Source organism: Eleutherodactylus coqui, chromosome 8 (genome assembly GCF_035609145.1).
Source record: "Eleutherodactylus coqui strain aEleCoq1 chromosome 8, aEleCoq1.hap1, whole genome shotgun sequence".
NCBI classification, from domain to species: Eukaryota; Metazoa; Chordata; class Amphibia; order Anura; family Eleutherodactylidae; genus Eleutherodactylus; species Eleutherodactylus coqui.
In genome coordinates this window covers 81263702-81290986 of record NC_089844.1, presented here as the reverse complement: position 1 = coordinate 81290986, position 27285 = coordinate 81263702, and the positions used below count along the sequence as shown (strand labels likewise).

At 45.5% G+C, this 27285-nt stretch overlaps 1 protein-coding gene across 1 annotated transcript in view; it reads left to right on the top strand.

The window, feature by feature from the left end:
* Positions 1 to 27285, top strand: part of CSRNP3 (cysteine and serine rich nuclear protein 3) — a 145201-nt gene that overhangs the window by 104300 nt on the left and 13616 nt on the right. Inside the window, exon 3 of the mRNA XM_066577414.1 lies at positions 25479 to 25738. Within this exon, the coding sequence (XP_066433511.1) occupies positions 25479 to 25738 (260 nt within the window). The remainder of the gene's footprint in view (positions 1 to 25478; positions 25739 to 27285) is intronic.

Here is a 27285-nt window from a genome sequence, read left to right as displayed (position 1 = left end):
TCCATGGAGCATACCCACCCATCCACTAAGCCAGCTATTATTATATGAACCTATTCAGTCCAATCTGGGAGTTAATGAGTCCTCAACCCCAAAGTTAGTGAACAACAATCAAAACATTAAAAACAATCAAATGTATACATATATACACCCTCTGAATAATCCCAACAAGAAATGTAGAATTTAAGTAAATTGATCACTGCTAGGGGGACAAAGAGAGCTAAAAAATGTATTAAAACTAGAGTTGAGCGAACGTACTCTGGCGAGCTTGATGCTCGTTCGAGTATTAGTGTACTCGATGGTGCTCGTTACTCGAACGAGCATCAAATCGTGTTCGACCCCGCCCCAGCTTTTGGCTCCTCCCCGCTGTGACGTGCCTGTTTTGGCCCCTCCCAGCTGCAATGCAGCACGTGCCATTCGAAAATTTTTGGTCTGGCGGGAAGGGGAAGGGGAGAGGGAGAGGGGGAGGGGGAGGGAGAGAGAGAGAGAGATGGGGTTCGTTACTTGAGTAGAGCTCTCAAATTTTACGAAAAGCTCGACTCGAATAACGAGGACCCTAGCATTTGGGTGCTTGCTCATCTCTAATTAAAACATATTACATTTCAATTTGTTCAATCCCCAGAGTATGAGGGTCTTAATTCTATATACCTACATACATACTTCTTGATGGGGAAAACAATCATTACACACCCCTCTAGAATTCTGCAGAGATTGGACATACCCCGAGGGTTCCCTACATGGTGCTCCCTAGTCTTAACTCCATTTTTAATGCCCCTTTATCCTTATATGAAACTCTCTGATAGTCTTACTTGTGCTTATATGTTGAATATATTATTGTTGACCTCTTTGAAAATGTGCAACATGAGTGAAAAAATGTATCCCTGCACCCGCCCCTGCACTTTGTAGAATTTTTTGTATTTATATGGGGTTGGTATTCTATGACCTGTGTTGGTTAGAGTACTAGATTTTGTTTTCCTTTCTTCTTCTACATGGAGAACGCACCATACAAAGCAATATTTCTATAAATTAGAGCAAGGCAGTTTACCCTCTAAGGAGCTTAGTGGCAACCTGCCAATCACAAGGCAGCATTTGGCATCAGCAACCGTTTGGCTCCTGCAGATATAGTCTTTAGTCTCTCTACAATAAGCCAGCAATTTCTTGGAGAAAAGCATCTCCATATGAGTATATAAATATAGCTCACCTTATCTGTCCAAAAACAGAATAAAAAAAAACCTAGTAATTATAAAAACACGGTTCCTACAGGTTTGATTCATTATTTCTTTTTAGGGACTGCTTAAATGTATTTTTTTTACATTCAGTGTATAGATCAGAGCAGTGTTAATTATGTAGTTGTATATTGTAATGTAAATGACAAAAAATAACTGATTTTTATTTTTTTTTCCCTATGGGAGTCCTTGTCTAAATAGCAGTGCAGTAATGGCTGTATGCAAGGATTGCCACAGTCATGGTCAATTGTTTTTTTTGGACTTTCGCGAAATATGTAGATTTCTATAATTATGAAAGGTATACAATCTCATCATAGAATGCAGTGTTGTGCTGCCAATGTAGGGAGACCATGTGACTGCTGAGAGGCCGGGGGTCAAATGATGGTTTGCCCCTTTGTCTCCCCACTGAGTTAGGGTGGTTTCATACCTGCACCAGAGATTCCGCTTTCATGCTCCATTCGGGGAGCAGGAAAGGGGAATCCCTGCGACCAAATGGCCCTGGAAAAAAACAAGCAACGCTGAATGGACCCCATTGACTATGATGGTGTCCATTCAGTTTGCATTCAGCCGCCAGGCTTGAGAACAGAAGAAAAAGTGCTGAATGCAGCTCTTTTTTTTTTTCCCGGTACTGTGAACTGCATCGGCGACAGAACCTCCAGCCAGAGGTTTCAACACAGATGTGAAAGCGGTCTCCCTTCCCCATAATGTCAGGACAGCAGCAGCACAGGTCTGTCTCACATTCTAGCAGGCCACGACATTTGAGTCAGTGCAGGCTGCTCCTCCCCCTCCTTCCTGCTCCCACTGTAGTACTACCAAGAAAAGGGAAAAGAGCAGCCTGCGGAGACTGAGAGAAACCTCCCAACCTGCTAGAATGTAAGTGAGATAGGCCTCTGCTGCTGCTGGCCTGAAATTCAGTGGAAGGGGGGCACAGGGAAGGGGCTACTAGCCTCAGTGGCTGCAGTGGGGACATCTGCAATTTTTGGGGATATGAGAGGTTCAGTAGGGTAGTGGTAGTGCAGAGACGTGTCGTGGCTGGAGGACATCTTCATGGAGGTCTGGGCCCAGAGAGAACAAGAGTGAAAACAAACCTCACCAATCAGAAGAGACACCCTGTGATTATTGGAGGTAACTACACTATAATCTGGATCTAAGTCCACCACATTATAGATATGCTACCACTAATATAATTTTGTTTTTGCTTGGGGGGACCCAATGCAGAGGTTTTTTTTTATGGGGCTCCATGAAGTCATAACTGCTTTAATGTAACTCCAATATAATTTTACTTGGGCCAAATTCACATGTGTATAGGAAATCGTTTGTACTGCGTCCGCTAAAAAACAGATTTATTTTTTCACCCATGTGCAGCTCTGTATGTGCTCCATACGTATGTCTCTTTTTTACTTCTGTATGTCATCTGTTTTTCAAGTCCTCCATCTCCTCAAAAAAAATTCTACACTTTGTTTTTTTTTTTTTGCAACTCTTAGCAAATGAACTGTGAAATGCAAACAGTCAGTGTCCTTTTTTTTTTTTTTTTTAGTTTTCTTTTAAATATTTATCATTCTTCTTGCTTCCCTATTGAATTAAATGGGAGAGTCTGGTCCACACATCAAACTAGGATAGTGCAAGCAGCGATTTATTATTTTTTTAAAATATGGTCCGTCTGAGGGAAAAAAAAATGTGACTTGGTTCGTAGTAGACTCTGACAGCACACGGATGTAAATGTGCATATCTGAGCTAGCCATTAATGCTCTAATAAACTAGTCGTGACGCTGCATTAATCATGGAGAATGGAAGAGAAGTTTTTAGACAATTGACCTTGTGCAGATATTCAGAGATGTAAGTTAACATTTCTGTCCTTCCCGAGTTCTGCTTTAGGGTATGTTTTTAGATTCTGGAATTCGGCTGATTTTTCACAGCAGAAAGTCCACATCAACATTTGCATAAAAAACTGCACCACTGGAACGCTAGCAGGCTTCTCTTCTTCGAATGAAAAGGGGAAATCCGCTGCAGATCTGCACCAAAATCCACCCTTCACACAACCCGAGGTCATTCAGTGACTTGTCAATTAACTTTTCAATGTAATATTCTACCCATTTGTTTGTAGATTAGGCATTCCCGGACGTGCTCATGTGACTCTGTTCCATGTCAATTTCAGGACTTCCAGTAGAGAACGCAATCCACACATGCATGTGGTGACTGCTCCCTTGGCTTGTGTAGTGACCCCGAATTGTCACCACATAGAGTATGTGCCTAGCTTATTTACATAATTGTAGTTCTTTGGTTAATATATATTTTATTTAAAAGTATGTATGTCACTTTAATTATGTAGGAGCTAGAACGGATTTGGTGACTGGAGGACCAGCAACTTCCAATTAGAGGATACACTAGGTCCCTGGCTAGCTCTTGGGCTCTATGCTCAGGGAGGGTTATAGAGCCTTTATATAGGTCCACCCAGAGGCGAAAGTTGAAGCATCTGGACCTCAATGTAAAAACTGTAACAGGGCTAACAATAAAGCTTTATTCATAGTACTGGGCTTCCTATATGGAGAGGAGAAGCCTTGTGCGCCCCCTGAGACACCTGGGCCCGGGTGCAACTGCATCTCCTGCATCCCTTATAGTTACACCCCTGGGTCCACCCAAGTTCTAGAAAAATAAGTCTTGAGTTGTAGTAGAAGGAATAAACAAGTCAGTTAGAAGCAAGCAGAGAGCGAATAACTAAGATATAGTGCAGTGAGAAGGAAAGGTCTAGTTAAAAGCAGAGAAGATTAGAATAAGAATAGATAAAGAAAGGAGTTTATAAAAGAAAAGAAGATTTTCATGGGAAAGCTGGAAAACAGTACAGCCAGAAACAGAGCCATCCCCCAAGTACGAGACAAGGTGCTGGATAGGACGCAAGTATAGAGAGCGGTATCTCCAGGGTAGATATGACGCATTTTCCGAAAATGGTATCTTCAGTCACCAAACTCCAATACAAGTTCAGTCCCCATCCACTGCAATCCAGAAGTTGTCATATTTCATAGAATCATAGAATGGTAGTGTTGGAAGGGACCTCCATGGTCATCGGGTCCAACCCCCCTGCTCAGTGCAGGATCACTAAATCATCCCAGGGAGATGTCTGTCCAGCCTCTGTTTAAACACTTCCATTGAAGGAGAACTCATCACCTCTCGTGGTAACCTGTTCCACTCATTGATCCCCTCACTGTCTAATATCTAATTTGTGTCTCCTTTCAGTTTCATCCCATTGCTTCTAGTCTTTCCTTGTACAGATGAGAATAGGGCTGATCCCTCTGCACGGTGACAGCCCTTCAGATATTTGTAGACAGCTATTAAGTCTCCTCTCAGCCTTCTTTTTTGCAAGCTAAACATTCCCAGATCCTTTAACCGTTCCTCATAAGACATGATTTGCAGACCGCTCACCGTCTTGGTAACTCTTCTCTGAATCTACAAATAAAAGTGACTTTCACACTTTACTTCGACTCTTGGAGCTCTTTCCCACTAATGACCACAAACTACACTACCTTCCCAGAGAAAGGGCCTAGAACCCCCAACAACCTAAAAACTTTGTTCGTAACGTGATCAGGATGGGAGTGCAACTACCCAGCTGCCCCTCACTCCAGCCTGCTGTGAATTGGTGTCATGAACAACCACCACCATCATCCCTCATCCAAGTTGACATCCCCAACATCCTGCGCACAGCACTCTACATAACCCTATTGCGCGTGTGCCTTGCCAGTGTTGGGAATCCTGGTCAGTGACCTCTACAGGAACCAGAAACTGTTGTGGTTCCTCACTTCCTCTCACATCAGACTGGGTCAGCGGAGGAAATGGCAGAACAGGATAGGAAAAACTACTGAAAGGTGATGGAGCTATTCAATTCCTTTATTAATGACATTTTAACGACTTTAAAAGAATCATTGTGCAGTGGGAAAACCTCTTTAAGTAATGAACCTTATGTCTTGTGGGTATAATTTACCATTCAATGTACTGTACCTAATGCCTCATTGTGTAACAAGGGACAAAATTACTCTATTAATAATTATACTTTACATTTTTCATAAAGAGAAATTCTAGGAAAATGAATGACTTGTTGTTATAAAGCATTTTAGAATGTGGTGCTTTTCTCAGCAGTTTTAACCTTAATTAAATCTACATAATAGTGTTTTTCATATTCTATTTATTTCATAAATTTGGGTCTGAAAGTACATTTTGAAGGGCAAAATTTAGTTTTTCCATTTGAAAACTTTTTTTGTAGGTTAATATCTTTTATGAAATGTAAGAAATATGTATTAGGGCGGTTTCACATCTACATCGGAATCTCCATCACAGATGCACGCAGCGCTTTTACTTCTATCTGAAAGCCGTGGAGCTGGACGTAAAATGGGTAGACCCCATTATAGTCAGCCATTCGGCTGCGGGGATTCCTTTTTCCTGCTTCCCTGAACAGAGCAGGAAAGTGGAATCCACGGTACAGATGTGAAGGCACCCTCTTAGCAAAAATCATATAAGCCTATCAACATTTACATGGATCTTTTAAATGTTTATTAGACACACCTTGTATCTTTTAGTGTATCTATAATGGTGTCGGGATAAAATATTTTCAACATATAATGATTTTTCCCCATCATTGTAACTTGAAACCAGATTCCACATACAATACCACAGCTACCCCGAATCTGCAATGTGTAATGCGCTGGATCTTCCAACCAATCATCCTGGCACTTCACTGTTAAAACACATGTTAATTTCTTTCTTTTTTTACATGTGCCAAGATGTGTTGTTCCTTTGGACACTGAGAGCTGCTCCATTTTTTTTTTTTCTATCGCTCACCTCCTCTCTTGGTCCCTCAAAACTCACAGCCTCTCCCACTCACAAGGATGGCAATAATTTTGATCTGCTCTTCCTCCGTCTGCGTCTCTGCTCTGCTTCCAGATTCACTAACTTCCCTCACCCACTCTGACCACAACCTCCTCTCTTTCTCTGTCAAGCTCCCTAGCATCTCTCAAGACCCTGCTACCTACCGTACATACAGGAACCTTCAGGCTGTTCACATCGAAAACTTTGCTGAGTCTCTACAGTCTTCTCTGTCCCCTATCTCTTTCCTCTCCTACCCCAACCTGGCCACCAAACATTACAACACCATTCTCAAACATGGCCTGGATGAAGCAATACCGCCCATGACCTGAGCCATCCGATGCAGACCTCAGCAACCCTGGCTCACGCCTTAAACGCGCTTCCTCCGGCGGTGCTCTAACACCATGCCAAGCAAGTCTACTTCACCTCTCTCATCTCCTCACTATGTCACAACCCTAAACGACTCTTTGACACTTTTCACTCCCTTCACAGCGCTAAACCGCAGCCCCCAGTGACGGATCTCAGTGCTGAAGAGCTGGCTGCTTATTTCAAAAAGAAAATCGATGACCTCTGGCAGGAAATAACCTTCCAATCTCAGACTACCTCCAACCCTAGTCTCTTCAGTACTACATCTAGCTCCTGCTCACTCTGTGCTCAGACCAACAACAAAGGAAGAAGTCTCCAGATTGCTTTTCTCTACTTGCCCTACCATCTGTGCTAGCAACCCTCTCCCCTCATACCTCCTCCTGTCCCTTTCCCAGTGGTTATCTCCAATCTCACCACTCTATTTAACCACTCTCTGACTTCTGGCATTTCCCCTCCTCATACAAACATGCTATAATATCCCCACTGCTAAAGAACCCGACTCTTGACTCGACTGATGCTGCCAACTACCGACCCATCTCAAATCTCCCCTTCATCTTCAAACTATTAGAACACCTGGTCTACTCCCACCTTATAAGCTATCTATAATTGATATATCTTCTTGACCCCCTACAGTCCAGCTTCTGCCCTCTACACTCAACAGAAACTTCCCTTACAAAAGTGTCAAAAGACCTTCTAATGGCGACTACTCCCCACTGATCCTCCTTAACCTCTCTGCAGCATTTGACACGGTTGACTACAAAGTCCTCCTCAGTATGCTTAGCTCCATTGGACTAAAGGACACTGCTCTCTCCTGGTTCTCCTCTTACCTATCTGACGGCTCCTTCAGTGTCTCCTTTGCTGTCTCTACCTCCCCTCCTCTTCTCCTTGCTGTTGGGGTCCCCCGGACCTCGGTCCTCGGCCCTCTGCTCTACTCCATCTACACAGCCACTCTTGGACAAACCATCAGGAGTTTTAGCTTTCTGTACCATCTCTATGCTGATTACTCCTTCTCCCGTGACATCACAGCACCATTTCTCCAGAACGACTGTCTGTTTGCTGTCTCGAACACTATGTCCTCTCTCTGCCTAAAACGGAACCTCTCAAAAACTGACCTACTGGTGTTTCCTCCGACCTCGTCCTGACATCTCCATATCAGTGTGTGGCACCACCATAACTCCCACACAGCACGCCCACTGTCTTGGGGTTATATTTGACTCCTATCTCTCCTTTTACCCCCTATATCCAGTCTCTTACCCGAACATGTCAGCAACTGGCTGCTGATTGGCCTCCCCTGCACCAGACTCTCCCCTCTCCAATCCACCCTGAATGCGGCAGCAAGGCTCATCTTCCTGTCCAGCCGCTACTTGGATGCCTATGCCCTGTGCCAGGCACTGCACAGGCTGCCTGTCAAATACAGAATTCAATTCAAATTCACTACCTTCATCCATAAGGCTTTTTATAGCTCTGCACCGCCCTATGTTGTCTCCTTCATCTTAACCCACCACCCAACCCGCGTCTTCTGCTCCGCTAAGTGCCTCTTTAACTCGAACCTCTCTCTCCCGTCTCCAACAAGACTTCTCCAGAGCAGCACCAGCCCTCTGGAATGCACTACCAAAACTATCCGGGCAATCCCTGACTCACAAAACTTCAGTCGTGCTGTAAAAACGTACCTCCTAAGGGAGGCATACCATATCCCCTAAATCAAACCCCTCTTTACTCTGTCTGATAACATGTTCCCTGTCCTACTGACTGCTATCCCAGCTAGCCGCTATTAACCACCCCCTGCAGTCATACCAATTTAGCCATCACACAGCTTAAGTCTGACCATTGTCTATGGGTATAGCATCCCTCACTCTCCACCTCGCCATACCGTGCACATCTCCAGCCCCTTTACTTTCTGTATCATCCCACTATGTGTAGTATGTAAGCTCGTTGGAGCAGAACCCTCACCCCTACTATTTCCATCAATCGATTACTACATGTAAAAACTTGTATCTTTGTTTTTTGTCTGTTCTCCCCTGTTTTGTAAGAGCTGTGGAATATGTTGGCGCTATATAAATAAAGATTATTATTATTATTATTATTATTATTAATATATTCTTAACACCACTGGGTCTCAATAGGAAACGCTATTTCTTAAGAACTCGATATTTTGTATACATTCTCAGAATGTTCACTTGTGATAGCAGGCTCGATGATGGATTTAATTGGTAATTAATAGAAGTTCATATAGATTTTACTATATAGCATGTTTATCCCAAGATGCATTTCCCATGAGACCCCTTGAGGTTCCAACTCTAGATCTAATACTTTCCTATAACCCTTAATTTTATGATGTCATCTTTTATATCTACTACAAACTTCCTTCTATTGAACTAATCTAACACTAGTGTCATGCTACTTACCCCTACTCCTAGATTCATATGATCCACTCACAGCATCAGTAATTATATTCTGTTGGGCTTTCTTTATATTGCTGGTGCATTCCGAGTAAGCGACCACTTCAGGAAGTTATGAAGGCACCAGTACATTGGGGCAGACTTACTAATCCTGCCTAATAGTTAGTGTAAACTTAGACCTGACAGTCTAAGAATGAGCCAAATCTATTATATTGGCTCTGCCGTATGATAAATTAAGTATCTTAATATCTTAAAGGGGTTGTCCGACAGATGATGTCACAGGAAATCAGGTGACATCATGCTGAGCACCATGATGCCAGGAGTTCATGAGTTTCACACTGCAGACTCTCATTAGCTGCAGCAGTCATGTCACAGGAAATCACGTCATCTGTCACAACAAAAGCAGAGACCGCAGCAAGCTGCAGCACTGGATCCCGGTGGCTATGGAGGCATGTCCCAGTTTATTATTTTCACATAGGGAGTCCTATTGAAAAGGGGTTGTCCAGTAACTGGACAACCCCTTTAAGACACTTCCATCTTACGTTTTCACCACCTATTGGTTGGCTTAGTTTGAGCTACAATCCTGGTGCAATTTTAGCGCACATTGTTGCTGTTTTTCTGCTAAAGCCACCTCCACCTGTCAAGATAGGCACTAGTGATGAGCAAACTTTTGAAAAGTTCAGTTTAACTGGTTCACTGAACTTGCACAAAATTCAGTTCAGTCCGAACTATTTCGAACCAAACTGGAAGAACCCCCAAAATACCCTAGAACTGGTTATAACACTGTCTGGCTCTTGGAGAATGTTACCCAGCAGTGTTCAGGACTACAGTAGTGTTGAGCGTATCAAACGAGTAGAACCTTGCTAAACGCTTGGTTCGAGTTCATGCCAAACCAAAACATCAACTGCAAATAGAGTTCTACTGGTTTGGTTCACGCAACACTACGAAGTATGAAGGGGAAGATTTAAGAAGCCTTTTTTGTTGTAAAACGTTGTCCAGCTTGTGTAAAAAATGTTGTGACTTTTTGACAGCTATACCACTTTTTCAGAAAAGCGGCGTGGCCACCTCAGACCGACACATATTTATTTATGATTTGCACCAGAAATCGGCATAAATGATACCAGAAATCTACTCTAGGTTCTAGCTGGCATAGTGTGGTTGCACGGAGGTGCTGAGATATGTCTAAAATATGTTTGGTTAAAACTGAGCCTGAATTCTGGCACATTTAGTTAAAGGGGTTGTCCCGCGCCAAAACGGGTTTTTTTTTCTTTTCAATAGCCCCCCCGTTCGGCGCGAGACAAAGCCGATGCAGGGGTAAAAAAAAAAAAAACGGATAGTACTTACCCGAATCCCCGCGCTGCGGCGACTTCTTACTTACCTTGCTAAGATGGCCGCCGGGATCTTCATCCACGGTGGACCACAGGTCTTCTCCCATGGTGCACCGTGGGCTCTGTGCGTGCCATTGCCGATTCCAGCCTCCTGATTGGCTGGAATCGGCACACGTGACGGGGCGGAGCTACGAGGAGCAGCTCTCCGGCACGAGCGGCCCCATTCAGAAGGGAGAAGACCGGACTGCGCAAGCGCGTCTAATCGGGAGATTAGACGCTGAAATTAGACGGCACCATGGCGACGGGGACGCTAGCAACTGAACAGGTAAGTGAATAACTTCTGTTTGGCTCATATTTAATGCACAATGTATATTACAAAGTGCATTAATATGGCCATACAGAAGTGTATACCCCCACTTGCTTTCGCGGGACAACCCCTTTAAGTCAATCTCCTCCACTCAAATACTCTGATTGTCCGGTTGTGTTTTTCCACACCCACGCAAGACTATGATGCTTATGAGAATCCTGGTGCACGCACAATGTGAATATAGACGTTGCGATGGCCTCCTAGCTATCTCATCTTTTACACCACAGATTACACCATGCTCTTGTGCACATGGGTATTAATCTGAAGGTAGATTACACTACATTGTTGATTCATTGGTTGACATCTGTTTACGTTTTGGGGATGTGAGTGTGCAGCATGTTGTGCTATTTCTTCCGGGATTTCATGCTAAATCTTCGCCGGAGGCTCCAAAACGAGTCTCTATAATGCAGCTGTGAACATAGGCTTAGAAACCAGTGGAAACTGTCTGAGAGGACTGAAATGTCAGGTGTAATAACGGTTATCTCCAAGCAACTAATGGATCAAAGCAACTCCCGCAATGGATGAACTACTAATGTGAAGATTACGTTCAGGTGCCAGTAGACGTGCAGGTTGTGTTTTGGGTTTTTTATGCAGTTTTTGGGCCGATACAACTTCTCTTTTCTGAATCCAGTTCTGATTTTGGCTTCAAAAATTGCTTGAAGATACTGGATACATAAACACAAAGCTATATTGCTGGAGAATTTCTTGGATAAATCAGTTACGACTGTACTAGGTCATTCACGGGCATTTATTTATATCCAAGACTGCGACGGTAACAAGAGGGCATCCTCTACGGTTAGAGGAAAGTAGCTTCCATCACCAACACAGAAGGGGGTTCTTTACTGTAAGAGCAGTGAGACTGTGAAACTCTCTGCCTAAGGACTTATTCACACAAGCGTATATTGGCCGGCGTTTTCACGGCCGATATACGTTACTATCTGATGCATTGGATTCTAATGCATCAGATCACACAGGCGTATTCCCGCGACGTAAAAATGTATGGATGGCAAATATAGCACCAAGCAGGAAAGATAGTCCTTGGACTATTTTCCTGGCCGGGATATGTCGGCCGCTAGCATAGGCTCCTATGGGAGCCAATGACAGCGGTCAGAGAAGGGAGGTGGGAGGGAGTTTAGCAGTGTGACTGCTAAACTCCCTACCCCTTCTCTCCTACCCTCCTGCTGTTCTGCTCCACCCCGTCCCACCCCCTTTCATTGCTGGCTGGGGACAAGGGCCAGGGAGGGGGACGAGAGCTTAGCACTGTCGTCCCCCATTGCAAACAGCCGGAGGGGAGGAGAGAGGCAGAGAGCTGGCAAGGGGGAGGTAAGGCATTGCAGCCTCAGCATATATGCGCCAGGCCCCTTGCCATCTTAATTAGCGCACAAATGTTAGATTTTTTGCGCCTGTTCACGCATATCTCTGTGTAAATAAGCGCTGAGGACGTGGTGATGGCAAAATCAATGGAGGATTTTAAGAGGAGAGTAGATGCCTTTCTAGAGCGCTCCGATATTACAGGATATAGATATTATATAACCAGCAGGGTTGCTGTTCCGGGTCTTGGGGTCAGGTAGGGACTTTCAAAACGTTGATCCATGGATTATTCTGACTGCCACTATGGAGTCAGGAAGGACTTTTTTCCCCCACATGGGCTAAATTGGCTTCTGCACCACAGTTTGTTTTTGTTTTTTTTGCCTTCCTCTGGATCAACAAGGGAGGGCTGGAAACAGGCTGAACTAGATGGACGTTGTCTCTTAATGGCCAACTTTACTTTTGAGTGTGAGTATTTAGAGTGGGTAAACGTATGCAAAAATGTGCATTAAAGGGGTTGTCCACTCTTGATATTGGTTGCTATGGGCATCTCCCCCACTCTTCTTATGTGTTCGTATTTTTACCTATACTGAATAATTAAAGGGATATTCCAGTTGTGTAGCTGATTTTCAATAAATTCCAGATATGAAAGGTGTTTGCACCATATGCATAACATGCCTATGCTCCGCACTGCCTTGCCAGCAATCTGATCCTGAGAGCTGAAGAGCTAAAAAAAAGTTGTCCTTGTTTGCTCCTACTAAGCAAGTCCGACCTATAGCATTGGAATGCCTCGGGGGAAACCTGAGAATAAACAAGTGCCAGGAGAAAGTGATGGTTTATAGAGCTACAGACACAAAATCCATGAGCCTTGTGTGGCGCATTATGTTAGGGCAGCAGAAATGCAGTCCTAAGCTCTCGCTCACAACCTGAAGGTTGGGTCAGGCTCAAGGTTGACTTAGCCTTCCATCTTTCTGAGGTTGGTAAAAGGAGTACCTGCTGGGTAAAAATGACTGGGGATGGCAAACCATCCTGCAAAAACAGTCTGCCAAGAAAATGTCACCCTAGGAGTCAGTCATGCCTCAGTGCTTGCAGCAGGGGACTTTACCTTACCTACACAAAATCCAAAGCAGAACCACATTGCAAACTTTTTGATAACTTTTGATTAGCATTCATGTGACAGAAACTTTGTATAAGCGAAATACCCCTTTGCATTTTTCGTACCGTATTCCCAAATACTCCTTTTATATTTTTAGTACCGTTGCCAATCACTGGCTATTTCTCTTTTCCTAGCACATTGTCATTGCTTCAGGCTAATAGTGCCAGGAATCAGGCTTTAAAGTCACATGCCGCTGCTTTTACTTTAAAAATAGCCCTACAGAAAACCAAGCCAATTGTTTGAAACGGCTCCCATTTTTCTGGGCTGCTAATTACCTACATCTTATCACTTCTGTGTGGCTCTTGAAGGGTGTCTTTATGTTTTCTGAAAAAGGAAAAAATGTTAATTGGGTCTATTAATGAAACCGTTTTATGCATATCATGCAGGAACAATTCTTCTTTCCAGTCGGCTGCACTGGTCTTGGGATTCCTTCTTTGACCCTACTAGATTTTGTCTCCTTTCTTCCTTTTTTCCCTTCTCCCTCTCTGCAGTCATGCAGTCACCCATGTGAAACAAGAGGCTTAAAAATGGATGAATGCTTTATTGCCTCCAGCTGTTCCGTGAATAGCACATTGTGAACAATAAAAACAAACTGTTTACATTTAAGCTTTTCCCTCTTATTTTATAACACGGGAACCTTTTTATTGCTGTTAAGATTAGGAAAATCGGAGTTGGCAAATGAAATATTGTTTTATGTTTTGTCCTAACATGCATTTACTTTAATGGGGTGGGGAGGTTAACCAGCGATAAATTGAGTCCTCGGAATATTTCACCATATCGGCTCACAGGCTGCTACTTGCCAAGCATTTTACCGTGGCTCTACAAAACTAAATGCAGAATAAGAATCTAAGACGCCGTCTATGGAAAAGCGCCAATTGTGGTACCGTACTTGGTCACCTTAGAAGGAAAATAGAAGGTTTCCAGCAGCTCAGACCATCTAAAAAGATTTATACTAGATGGTATTTAAAAGCCCAGCATGAGTATTTTTAAGTGCCTACATGTTTTCCGCAGGAGCTCTTAAGCCAGCTTCGCATGGACGTATTTGCGTGCGCAAAATGCAAAGAATAGAATCTGTTGATTTTTAATGGGTTTGTACGCCTGTCCGTATTTTGTGCAGATTTTCGCTGTGCCAAAAACGGAGAACAATGTTCTATCTTTTTCCATATTTGCACACCAAAGGTCCACATAGAAGTCATTGGAGGTGTGTGAAGCACTATGGAATTTTGCTGGGATGCATTAGATGAATTGGCCATTGTAATCAGTGCATCCTTGTGTCTCTTACACACTAAATGTGCACTGCAGGCAGAAAAAGTACAGTGAAATAAACGAATATGTACAAAAAAAAACCTTGTCATGGTGCAAAAATTTTGGGCTAAGGCATGTGCAATTGTGCCTACCAGGGGCGTAACTATAGGGGATGTGGTTACACCCGGGCCCAGGAGCCTTAGTGGGCCCATAAGGCCTCTCTTCACCATATAGGGAGCCCAGTACTATAAATAAAGTATTGTAGTTGGGGGCTCTGTTACAGGTTTAGCATTGAGACCCCTAATCTACAAGCTACACCTCTGGGTATGGGTACAGATGGAGGGGAAGGGGGAGGGTGGGGGCCCTGCTAAACCTATTGCACCCAGACCCCTAAGCCTTTAGCTACGTCCCTGGTATCTACGCTCATGTGCAGCCAGTGTTAAGGCCCTTTTACATGGGACTAGTGTAGGGCAAACAATGTCTGACACTCGTCCCTGTGTATACTCGCTCCCGTGTTGTTATACAGGAGCGAGTATCACTGGTTGCTCACAGCACGGCCAGAAAGGAGGTGGGGTGGATGGAGGAGGGCTCTCTCCCTTCTCTTCCCCCGCCTGTCTTCATTCATTGTAAGCAGCAGCTGCTCAGTACTGAATGCTGCTGTTTACACCAAAGGCTGGTCGTTTGGAATTTTAAGTATGCTTAACCCCTTAAGGACCAAGCTGTTTTGTACCTTAAGGACCAGGAACTTTTTAGGGATTTTAAACATGTGGCAGTTTTACTGCCCTATTTTGTTTCCTTTAACTACCAAAATTATTTTTGCTGCGTTTTTTTCCGTGACATATCGGGCGATTTTTTTTATTTTTATTTTTTTGAAATATCTTTATTACTGCCTTTTTTTCCTTTTTTTTTAGTTTTTATTGGGGGTAAAATTCTAAAAAAAAAAATGTTTTTTTTTTTGTTTTTTTTTAACATTCACATTTTTTTTAAATTTAGTATATTTATTCTACAATAAAGTATGGGAATGGGTTCCTCTATTTGCTTCACATGTTTTGATATATAGTATGTATGGTTTTGGTTTACAGGGCGCATATGGCAACTGTTTTTGTTGGCGTCTGCTTTGTGTTATTCTCTTTCTTATGTTCATATTGTTGTTTTATTCTGTTATTTCGTTTTATTTATGTATTCAATGATGTTTTTTTACTATCTGTGTCCCCCATGACGTCATATAAGACCTCTGGGGGACATTCATTTTTTTTATTTGACACTCTCCCACTGTAGCTGGGCATCCATAGGAGCCCCAGTTAAAGGGGAAAGCAACCCCTGTAGTGACATTAGTCACTGGCAGAGCTGGCCAAGGGCTAGTATGACCCTCCAGCTCTGCTGTAGCAGGGAACCCCGGTGGTCACATGACCCCCCCCCCCCCCCGGCTCCCGCAGTGGAAGAAACTCTTCCACCTTCACTTTCTAGTACACAGTTGTCATTGAGCACTGTGTACTCGGGGAAGGAAAAGGCAGGGAGGGTTAAAAACCCCTCCTGCCTTCTCCTCCGGGTTATCAGTTGTCACTAACAGCTGATAACCTGTCCTGTCTCTGATTGCAGAGCAGGAGGCTTAAAGCGCCGCCGTAATTTTACTATTGGCGGGGTTTTAAGCCCAGGAGCAGGCGCTGTATATTTACCGCACCTGGTCCTTAATAGGTTAAAACTGAATGACTGTATGATTCTCATCCAGGCATTCAGTTTTTCGCATGCTTTTACATGGGACAATTATCATTCAAACACCCCACTGGAGCCTGAACAACCAAAACGATAATCGTTTCGTGTAAAAGGGCCTTTTAATTTCCTAAATCTAATCTAGTTAATGTGAGTCAAGGTGCAAGCTGTTTTTTTGTTTTTTTTTATATGGGGATTGTGGGTGTGGCTACTTATGAGTTGCAATTGATCCAGCATTGACTTTTTATTTTATTGGGAGAACACAGGGCTACACTGTGATCTCTGCTCGTTTGACTCATGTTGTCACAACTATGGTCAATAGAACGTAGTATTTGTTGTTTTATACTGTTTCTAACACAATTTCTTTTGGTGGGAAAACTGGAAATTGCCAAGCGTTTTCGGCAATTTATGGTATTGAAATGAATGGAACGGTGGTGTGCATGCGCGGCCTCCGTTTCATTTATGCAGGGACCGTTGGGGCCTCCTTTCTTCAGACTGATGGCAGCCCCAGTGGTCAGACCAAGTCATTGCCTATCCTGCAGATAGGGTATAACGTTATGTCTTGGCACTACATTTTTAATTTGGATTTAGTTTCTGTTCTACATGCAGGGGAAGGTTTATTGGTTTATTTTTTTCCCAATTAAAAAAAAAAATACTCTACATCTGAAATCCCAGAATCCCTTTTTGTGTTGTTTGGTGTGCTTGAAACCTTTTCAAAAGCTGTAAATGTTTTTTTCAGGGAAAATGAAAGAATTGGGAGTTGAGTTGCCCGTGTGTGAGCTGTTCTGTTCAGACATATTGTTCAATTGTGTGCCGCCTCCAACTCTGCGCGCCTTCGTAGATGTTGTAGTGGATTTCCAAGCTGGGAACATTCAGGTGCGGCAGTTCCTGTCTGAACAACAGTTTACTTAAAAGGCTCAAACAGTCTTTTCAAGGGAAGATGTAGAGTACAATAACATTCCAGACTATATAACTTATGTGGTTTACACGGACAGCAACTCATTGGTTCTGATGATGGAAGGGGCTCCCCTAAGGCCGCCTGCACACAAACAGATTTTTGCTGCAGAATCTTCAGCGGGCGTCCGCACCAAATACTGTCCATCTATGGAAAAAAAAAAACATTTTCCTGCACACTTGAGAAAACCAATTGTGGTTTCCGCAAGTGGAGAAAAAAACGCTGCATGCTCCATTTGTGCGCGGATGGCTTCCATTATGGACAGGTCACTGATTCCAAGTCATTACCTATAGTCGGCGAAGCGTGGGAAAAAAATCTGTACTGCGCATATCTGACGGCGAGCCACCAGGTCCATCCGCAGTACAGATAAAGAAGAAAAATGACAGATATGCGCAGACACTGCAGCTGTCAGGTCTTATTCCGCTGCGGGCTCCCGCTATACCGTGTGCAGGTGGCTTAAACGGTTGACAAGATTGCTATGCAATGGGCAGTAAGATGTGCCAAACTGTTGTGTGCACCAAAATTTGCGCCGAATTCTTGCACAATGGGGTTGAGCATGCTCCCTACTAAATAATTGGCTGATGTCTGAGGTATAAAAGGAATTTCCCCCAGTCGTCTCCACGACAGCACCAATGAGATTGCCTCCTCCTGGTAGGACAGGAACATACTGAGAGGTTAAAAGCTCCCCCCCTTCCCCACTTTCCTCAGTGTCTTCCTGTCCTGCTAGGAGGCAGGATCTATGAGAGGAGCTGGTGGAGAAGCCAGCGAAAGTATACAGGCGGATCGGAAGGCAGTGGCTCACCCTGTCATCCCTTCGCAGCCAGACGACTCCCGGGACGCCACATCAGGGTGGTAACCCCCGGGCCAGGTTCCTCCCGCGGCGGCCCATGGGGGGTTCAAAGCGGGAGCCTCAGTCCCCCTCGTCCTCCGGCAGAAATTACAGCGCGGTGCTCCAGGAAGCCCTTTGACGGCAGGGGGCGGGGCGCCGCATCTCACGTCCAGCGCGATGACGTCATCGCGTCTGCATTAGGAGCGGAGGGGGCGGGGCTTAGCGCAGGAGCGCGAAAATTTAAATAGGAACCTGAGAGAAGCCAGAACACCAGCACTACAGGTCGCAAGGTGTCTGCAGCACTGGTATAAAGATGAGTGCTCCAGCCCCAGAGACAGCTGAAACCTCAGCCTCAGCGGCCGTAAGTAGCCAGTGCGGCAAAAAATACAATGCAAATATCCAGTATGCTGTATATGGAAAAATTGCATGTTTACCCGCAAAAATGCTTTGTTTGTCAGGGGGATAAAAAAGACATCCCCCCCAGAACAAAACTGCGAAAATGCGTGGAATGCGGGACGAGACTACCAGCCACGTATCAGAGGCCTCTATGCAAGGCATGCGTGGCTAGGCTAGTCAGAGAGGAATCGGGGGGATTCCTGGATGACGTTAGGAAGCTGGTGAAGGAGGAGGTTCGATCAGCTCTAACGTCACTGCCGGCACCGCCAGCGAAACGCCAAAGAAAGGCATATGTTCCCGAGGAGCCTTCTGATTCCGAGAATTCCATCGGATCAGAGCAAGAGGAACAGGCGGCCGAAGAGTCCTCAGAGGAGGAGGACTACAGGAAATATTTGTTCCATCAAGACGAGTTGACAGAACTAATTAAATCAGTCAGGGCTACGTTAAAAATAGAACAGCCCAGAGAGCCGCGGACCCGACAGGATGAGATATTCAGTCGACTTGGGGAGAGGCGCAAACATACCTTCCCGGTCCACAAAAACATCTCTAAAATAATTCAGAGAGAGTGGAGTAAACCAGACGCAGGTTCCTTCTCCGCTCGAGGCGTAAAAAGGAGATACCCCCTGGAGGAGGAAGCTTGCGCAAGCTGGGACGAAATACCTAAGGTAGACGTCCCGGTGGCCAAGGTAGCCAAGAGGACGACTCTTCCCTTTGAGGATGCCGCACAGCTAAAAGACCCCATGGATCGCAAGGCAGAGGGACTCCTAAAGAAATCATGGGAGGCAGCGGCAAACATCCTTAGGCCAGGGATCGCAGCCACTTGCGTGGCGCGGACCCTGGGGGTATGGTTAGAGCAGCTGGAACTACATCTGACCAACAAAACACCAAGAGATCAGATCCTTAGCTCCCTTCCCATCTTGCGCATGGCCACTAACTTCCTAGCGGACGCCGCGGCCGAGACCTTCAAACTCTCAGCAAAAGCCACAGCCCGCGCTAACTCAGCCAGAAGGGTGTTATGGCTGAGATCATGGTCAGGCGACCTGGCCTCGAAAAACAAATTGTGTGCCCTCCCATTCTACGGCCAATTTCTATTCGGACCGGACCTAGATAAAATTCTAGAGAAGGCGGCCGACAGGAAAAAAGGGTTCCCTGAGGAAAAACCACAGAGAGTGAAGACCTTTCCCCAGGCCCCAATGCAGCAGCCCGAGGCCTACCGAGGCAAGGGCAAGACAGGCCGCTGGAGTTACCCCAAGGGGGGCAGAGGAAGGAATATCCTCTTCAACCCCCACCAGGGGGAGCCGAAGCAAAGACCCTGACGCCATCCCCGTAGGGGCAAGGCTGGGGAGCTTTGTGGATCAATGGGCCGCAATCTGCGGGGGCCCATGGATCCCAAAGATCCTACAGTACGGATACCAGATAGAGCTGGTGTCCATCCCCAGAAGGAAATTTATTACCACGCGAGCCCCAAAAAAACAGCTACATTTACTAGGGCGAAGCGTGCGCGACTTGCAACGGTTAAACGCAATATCTCCCGTACCGCGAAACGAGGAAACCCAGGGCTATTACTCCAGGCTCTTTTTAGTAAAAAAACCCGGCGGGAAACACCGGACGATAATAAACCTGAAAGACCTGAACACCTGCGTCCGATACAGGAGATTCAAAATGGAGACCATCTCCTCGACAATAAAGTTGATCCCCAGAGGAGCCTACATGGCGTCCATCGATCTAAAGGACGCTTATTTTCACATCCCGATCCACAAAGATTCACAGAAATACCTGCGGTTCGCAGTGGACATGGGCGGAAGAATAGAGCACCACCAGTTCAGATGCCTGCCCTTCGGGATATCCTCAGCTCCCAGAATCTTTACCAAGATTATGGCAGAGGTAGCCGCCCACTTGAGAGAAAAATCGATCCTAGTAGTACCGTACCTGGACGATATTCTATTAATAGCAGAGTCCAAAAAACTCCTAACCAAACACCTGGAGACAGTGCTACAACTTCTCCAATCATTGGGATGGATTATAAACTGGGAAAAATCCAGCCTAGATCCCGGCAAGCAGAAGACGTTTCTGGGAATAACTCTCGACTCAGAATCGCAATGCTCCTACCTACCCGAGGAGAGAATACAAAAAATCCGCAGAATAGTCAAAACCTTCCTACGAAGACGATTCTGCACAATTCGGGAGGCAATGTCTCTCCTGGGGAGCTTGACATCATGCATCCCAGGAGTAGCATGGGCCCAGGCCCACACCAGAGCCCTGCAGGCCGTAGTCCTATCCTCGTGGGACAAAAGGCAGTCCTCGTTAGGGGCAAGGATGTACATCCCAAACAGGGCAAAAACATCCCTGCGTTGGTGGACATCCCCAGAGAACCTGCGGAGAGGGGTTCACTGGCTACAAAACCCAGCCATCCACATCACAACAGACGCAAGCGCCTGTGGATGGGGAGCGCATGTGGGGAACCAATTCTTTCAGGGTCCCTGGCCTCAGAGGATAAAAGAACAGTCCTCAAATTTCAGAGAACTACAGGCAGTTTGGCAGGTTCTACAGCAGTTGGGCAACTCGCTACAGAACCAACACATAAGAATACTGTCAGACAATGTCACCGCGGTCGCTCACATACGACACCAAGGGGGCACAAGATCTCCCCCACTGCAAAGCATCGCACAGAAAATCTTTCACTGGGCGGAGGGCCGGATCCTCTCGATCACGGCAACCCACTTAAAGGGGACACTAAACGGAAAAGCAGACTTCCTCAGCAGGAAGCAGATAGACCCAGGAGAGTGGTCCCTCTCCCCAGAGGCATTCAGAATCTTAACCAACCGGTGGGGGACCCCACAGTTGGACCTCTTCGCAACCAGGGAGAACACAAAAGTAGGCAACTTTTTCTCCCTCCGGCCAGGAGATCATCCGATAGCGGTAGACGCCCTAGGCCAGGACTGGGGACAAGGACTGGCCTACGCCTTTCCTCCCATACCACTAATCCCCAGGGTTTTACAGCACTTCAGAACCCAGGGATGCACGCTAATCCTAGTGACCCCCTTCTGGCCGAAAAGAAGCTGGTTCGGTCTTCTGACAACACTGAGCGTCCAGGACCCAGTCACCTTCCCTACCTGGACGGATCTTCTATCGCAGGGGCCACTGAACCACCCCGGCCTAGACAAACTCCATTTAACGGCATGGCTCTTGAGGAATCCTCGCTAAGAAAGAAAGGATTCTCAGAGAAAGTAGTAGAAACCCTAATGTCCAGTAGGAAAAAGACGACCCACCTGATCTACCAGAAGGTCTGGAGAAAGTTTTCCTCATGGAGACAGGGAAGGGATCGCGGGGATTCTATCCCCGACACTCCGCTAATCTTAGAATTCCTGCAGGAGGGCTTAGAGATGGGCCTCTCCCCGAGCACCCTAAAAGTCCAAGTTTCAGCCCTTAGCGCTATCTGCGACACAAAATTCGCAGACGATAGATGGGTCCACAGGTTCCTAACAGCAGCAGCTAGATTACGCCCTAGGCCCATAAACCTGTTCCCAGACTGGAACCTTAATTGGGTTCTAGGGGCCATGACAGCGGTACCATTCGAACCGATCGAGTCGCTACCTATAAGAATGCTTACAATCAAGACCATCTTCCTAGTAGCCATTTCATCCGCAAGACGGGTTAGCGAACTACAGGCCTTGTCCATCCGCCACCCGTTTATGAAAATTGCAGACACCAAACTAATATTTAAAACAGACCCGGCCTTTATGCCGAAAGTAGTGTCAGATTTTCATAGGTCCCAGGATATAATAATCCCCTCATTCTTCAGCAACCCAAAAAACGAGGAGGAAAGAACCCTAAGCTGCCTGGACGTTAGGAGAGCAGTCCTAACCTACATAGATACAACGAGCCACTGGAGGCGGGACGACAACCTGTTCGTCCAGTTCAGTGGCCCAAATAAGGGTAGCAAAGCAGCGAAAAGGTCCATAGCCAGGTGGATCCGCCTGGCCATCATAGAATCCTATAAAGCCCTCGGGAAGGAGATCCCGTTAGCTCTTAAAGCCCATTCCACAAGGGCAGTGGCGTCCTCATGGGCCGAACACAGTTCAGCCTCGGTCGAGCAAATTTGCAAGGCCGCAGTCTGGAAAAAACCCCACACGTTCACTAAACACTATAGGGTAAAAGTGCAGCAGGACGAGGACATGGCCTTCGGCCGCAAAGTCCTCTCGGCAGCGATCCCACCCTAATAAACTTTAGTTGGTACGTCTCATTGGTGCTGTCGTGGAGACGACTGGGGGAAAAAGTGGATTATACCCACCTGATAATCAGGTTTCCAGTAGTCTCCACGACAGCACCCGTACCTTTCCCGCCCTATAAAAATAAAATAATAAATTTAAAAATAAAAAAAACCCCGGTTAGGGGAAGAAATTTAAGTTTAGCTCCTGCCCCGGCAATTCGTTAGAATCCACTGAGGAAAGTGGGGAAGGGGGGGAGCTTTTAACCTCTCAGTATGTTCCTGTCCTACCAGGAGGAGGCAATCTCATTGGTGCTGTCGTGGAGACTACTGGAAACCTGATTATCAGGTGGGTATAATCCACTTTTTCTTGCAGCGTCAGAGGCATCGCAGAGGGGATCTACAGCACTTCTGATCACTGCTCTTAGAGTGCCAGAGTCTGCAGAAAGCACAAGGGCTGCGAGAGGGACTGTTCAAGGAGTGAACACTAAGATCCAGGAATAGGAGCCATGTAGAGGCCAGAGAGCGTTCAATATTGTGCTGTAGGTCAAGATCAATAAGGACATTGAGGAGTTCATTGGCAGCAAGTTGTAAGTAAGGCCGATCTCAGTAAGACTGCTAGGTGTGTCCACTACTGGAGACCAAACACTTAGCCAGCAGGCCTACTGCAACTGGGAACAGGAACATTAGTTGGAATTTGAATGGCTGTTCTAATTTCTGGGCTCAAACACTTGGGTGTGGACTGAGATCGGTATAAGTGTCTGAGTTTCAGAATCAATTTATATTAATATACCTGAGTTTCATTTAAATTGTGCTACAGATTCACTATATTATAGGAGTGAAGTGTTGATCCGTAGGAGACTAACCGTAAATTATACTGTAGGTTATATTTTTCATTAACAGCACTGATTTGGTTATTACTGGTTTGCCATCATTGATATTACTTCAGACGAAGTACAAAATATTATTGTATCCTATTGTGCCTAAAGTATTAGTGACCCCAGGATTTAGTTAGTCAAAGTAAGGGTGGCTTCAAACTTACTTAATTTGCTGTGTGTGGCATGTAGCAAGTACGCAATTGCTATGCGCTATCTCGGCGTGTATGCCACGTAATGCGTGCTAAAATAGAACATACACGCTTATTTCACGCAATATGTGTGAGTGGCAACATGGGAGCCTAAGGCAGATTGGTACAGCGGGTTATGTGTGCAAAACCCACGTGCATAATATGCTGTGTTAAGTAGATCAAAGATAAATTGCTTGCTCATTATTAATGCATTATTCATTTGCGTAATTCTGTTCTTAAATGAACATTCCATATTTTTGTAACTCCTTCTGCTGCATGGTATCTTAAATCTGTGTTGTGATACTACCACTCATGACAATGGCTTCCCCTCCACTTGGATACTTTTCTCTTCGGCCCATGCCAGTTGCACCCAAACTTCCCGGGTACACCCCTGAGGGGGGTTTTCACACTGGCATCAAAATCATGCGAGACTCACAAATCTGGCATAGATATGAAACATTTTTTTGAATGGGTTCATTCACATTTGTGATGTTTTCCTGCATTGCACCGCATTTCTGCAATTTTTAAAATTTTCTTTTCCTGCATAGCATCACATGTTCTATCCTTTTGCGACATCCTGACTGTTTTCAATGCGGGCGGTGGCAGCAGCATGGGCCTCATTCAAAACAATGGGAGATCTCCGTGATCCTCTGCCGCGGTAGGGCATTTCTTCAGCCCCGCAGTGATGCAAGGCTGTTTTCAGATGAAAAGTCCTTGAATCCAGGGGTTTTGCATGGATTGCGATAGGCATATCGGGCTGGGATTCACGGCCCGATATCGCCCTCGCCAGTGTCAAGGAACCCTTAGGTGGAACTGAAGGTCAAAATGACATCAAGCCAACGTGTGAGGGAAAACCGCCACGTGCCAGATGGTTAATAAATGTAATAGTAGCTCTATAAATGCACTATATAAACAAATATAAAGTGGCTGCAATAAAAAAATAATTAGAAACACACACAGAGAAAAACACGAGTACGCCCCAGGGAGTTTCATAACTTTATAGTTGCATTGCGGCTTATGATCTGATTTTTTTTTTCCCTGGCACAATCATTTTATTACACCATTACATAAACTGCCCTCCTATGTGGTCAGCTAAAGCAAATCCAGGCATGAATGTGCATGGCCTGGTTATACCAAACCCATCTCTTTGAGAGTGCAGTCCAATCTGCAGGGACTGCGCAGGTTAATTTACAGGGTGATTCAAAATTCAGGGCCACCTGGAAAATCTTCTGAACAAAAAGATATAAGTAGGAAACTTTGTAGAACACTTAGGTTAAGTTCAATTAGGCGAAGTGAATCACGCCCCCATATCGCATGCTCTACTATGTGAGAGTGCCATGGATAAAGGGATACTCGCCCCTGGCTGTCACAGCCATGGCAGGGGATCATGGAGTTCTTCCATTGTTTTAATGGGGCCAGCGCTGCTGCCACAGGCCCCATTGGAAGCAATGGGGCTGCGATGTGAGAGCACGCAGCCAGATAGAACATGCTGGGATTCTGTTTCTCGCATAGCATCTCATTGCGGGGCTATGCAGGAAAACATCGCTCATGCTTATCAACCTATTCAAAAGAATGGGGTTCATATTTGTTTGTTTCGCAATGCACAAATTTTGCGCGATTTCCTCGGCTGTGTGAAGCAAGAACGTTTTATAACAGTATGGTGGCGCCTGTCGACCATCTTGGTGGCAGCCGTCTTGGATTCAGCCCCAAAAATTTCAATGGAGATTGGTTGGGCGGTGTTTCTGATCCCCAGGTGTCAACAGCCATACTATTTGTATTCTTCAATGAGTCCACATAGAAGCTCCAGAAGACTGGCAATGGAGCATGGTGTGAGTCAACCAACTGTCATACGAATGAGTTTTTAACGCAGGTTGCTATGGGACCACACAAAAAAAATTGATCAGGAAGTGCAGAAGCAGAGTCCAAAACCAAACTGGCCTGTGTGCATACAACCTAACCCATTCTCATTCATACTTTAATGCCTCAGGATGGCGTTTTTTGTGAATCTCTAGACATTATATTTTGTTGTTTAGCTAAAAAAAATAACCTTGTTTTTTCATATTATTTTCCAGCATCATCAATTCTAAAACGAGAGAAACGACTGCGAGCCAAGAATGTGCGCTTCAACTGTGTCACAGTCTATTACTTCACCAGGAGGCAAGGGTTTACTAGTGTGCCCAGTCAAGGAGGAAGCACCTTGGGGATGTCTAGCCGTCACAACAGCATTCGTCAGTACACTCTGGGAGAGTTTGCTGTAGAACAAGATCGACTGCATAAGGAGATGCTAAGAGACCACCTAAGAGAAGAAAAACTCAACACTCTAAAACAAAAGGTAGTGCGTTTTTTTTAGCCATGCATACCCCGTTTCCTTGAAAATAAGACCTACCCTCGAAAACAAGCCTTAGCATGATTTTTACATAGTGTCCAGGCAGCTATACATGTAAAAAGGAAATATTTTGGAGCAAAAATTAATATAAGGCCCTGTCTTATTTTCAGGGAAACACAGTACTTGTATCTTTTAATATACTGTGGATGAAGAGATATAAAATGTCTATCTTGTCAGAGTGGGGGCCAGGCATTGGGTAATGGGGCCCCTGACCCATCACTATATTCATGCAAACCAAGTGGATAATGGCTAAAGTCTATGTGAAGAGCACTGCCACTCACAATTTGTTTTTCAGGATAAGTACTTGAATTTGTTGGCCAACTAATACATTTTTAATCTGCCCTGATGGCTCAGGCAAAATAGAACGACTTTTCAATTGGAATACATAAAAAAAAGGTTCCTGTGTGTCGATTATTGCCATTACATCTCACAACTTCCACCTAGAGTAATGCTGTCCAACCAGGTTCCAAGAACCTTGTTCTAGGTGGTCAGTAATTACTGCTATTGTGCGTGTAGGGTTATCACCCATTCGTGAACCACTGGCCCAGTCGGTAATTTAATCTAGTCTGGTGCCAGTATTTATTTTTTACTGTCCATGTTAATGGCCGGTAAAAATAAACTTCCTGGTATGAGTACCTCCAGCCAGGCAGCAACCATGTCATCAATCACTTTAACTCACTTTTAAAGGGGTTATCCCGCTTCTAGATGTTTTGCTTGAGATCTATACATTGCATAGTGGTCTAGGTTACTATTGCAGGCTGAGTCTTATTGAAGTGAATGGGATTCAGCCTACAATATCAACTCTGGACACTGCACAATGGATGGAGCTGTCTGCATCCTGCAGCAAAACAGCTAGACTTGGGTCAACCGCTTTAACTTGTGGTTAGGAAACTGCTGCAGTGCTCACAGAAGATCCTCACTTTGGGGTCTGTCTAAAGAGGGCCCTATTACTAGTGGGGCCACTAGAGGGGGCCCTATTACTAGTGGGGCCACTAGAGGGGGCCCAATTACTAGTGGGGCCACTAGAGGGGGCCCTATTACTAGTGGGGCCCACTAGAGGGGGCCCTATTACTAGTGGGGCCACTAGAGGGGGCCCTATTACTAGTGGGGCCCACTAGAGGGGGCCCTATTACTAGTGGGGCCACTAGAGGGGGGGGCCCTATTACTAGTGGGGCCACTAGAGGGGGGGGGGCCCATTACTAGTGGGGCCACTAGAGGGGGGGGCCCCATTACTAGTGGGGCCACTAGAGGGGGGGCCCCATTACTAGTGGGGCCACTAGAGGGGGTGCCCCATTACTAGTGGGGCCACTAGAGGGGGGGGCCCCATTACTAGTGGGGCCACTAGAGGGGGGGCCCCATTACTAGTGGGGCCACTAGAGGGGGGGGCCCCATTACTAGTGGGGCCACTAGAGGGGGGGGGGGCCCCATTACTAGTGGGGCCACTAGAGGGGGGGGGGGCCCATTACTAGTGGGGCCACTAGAGGGGGGGGGGC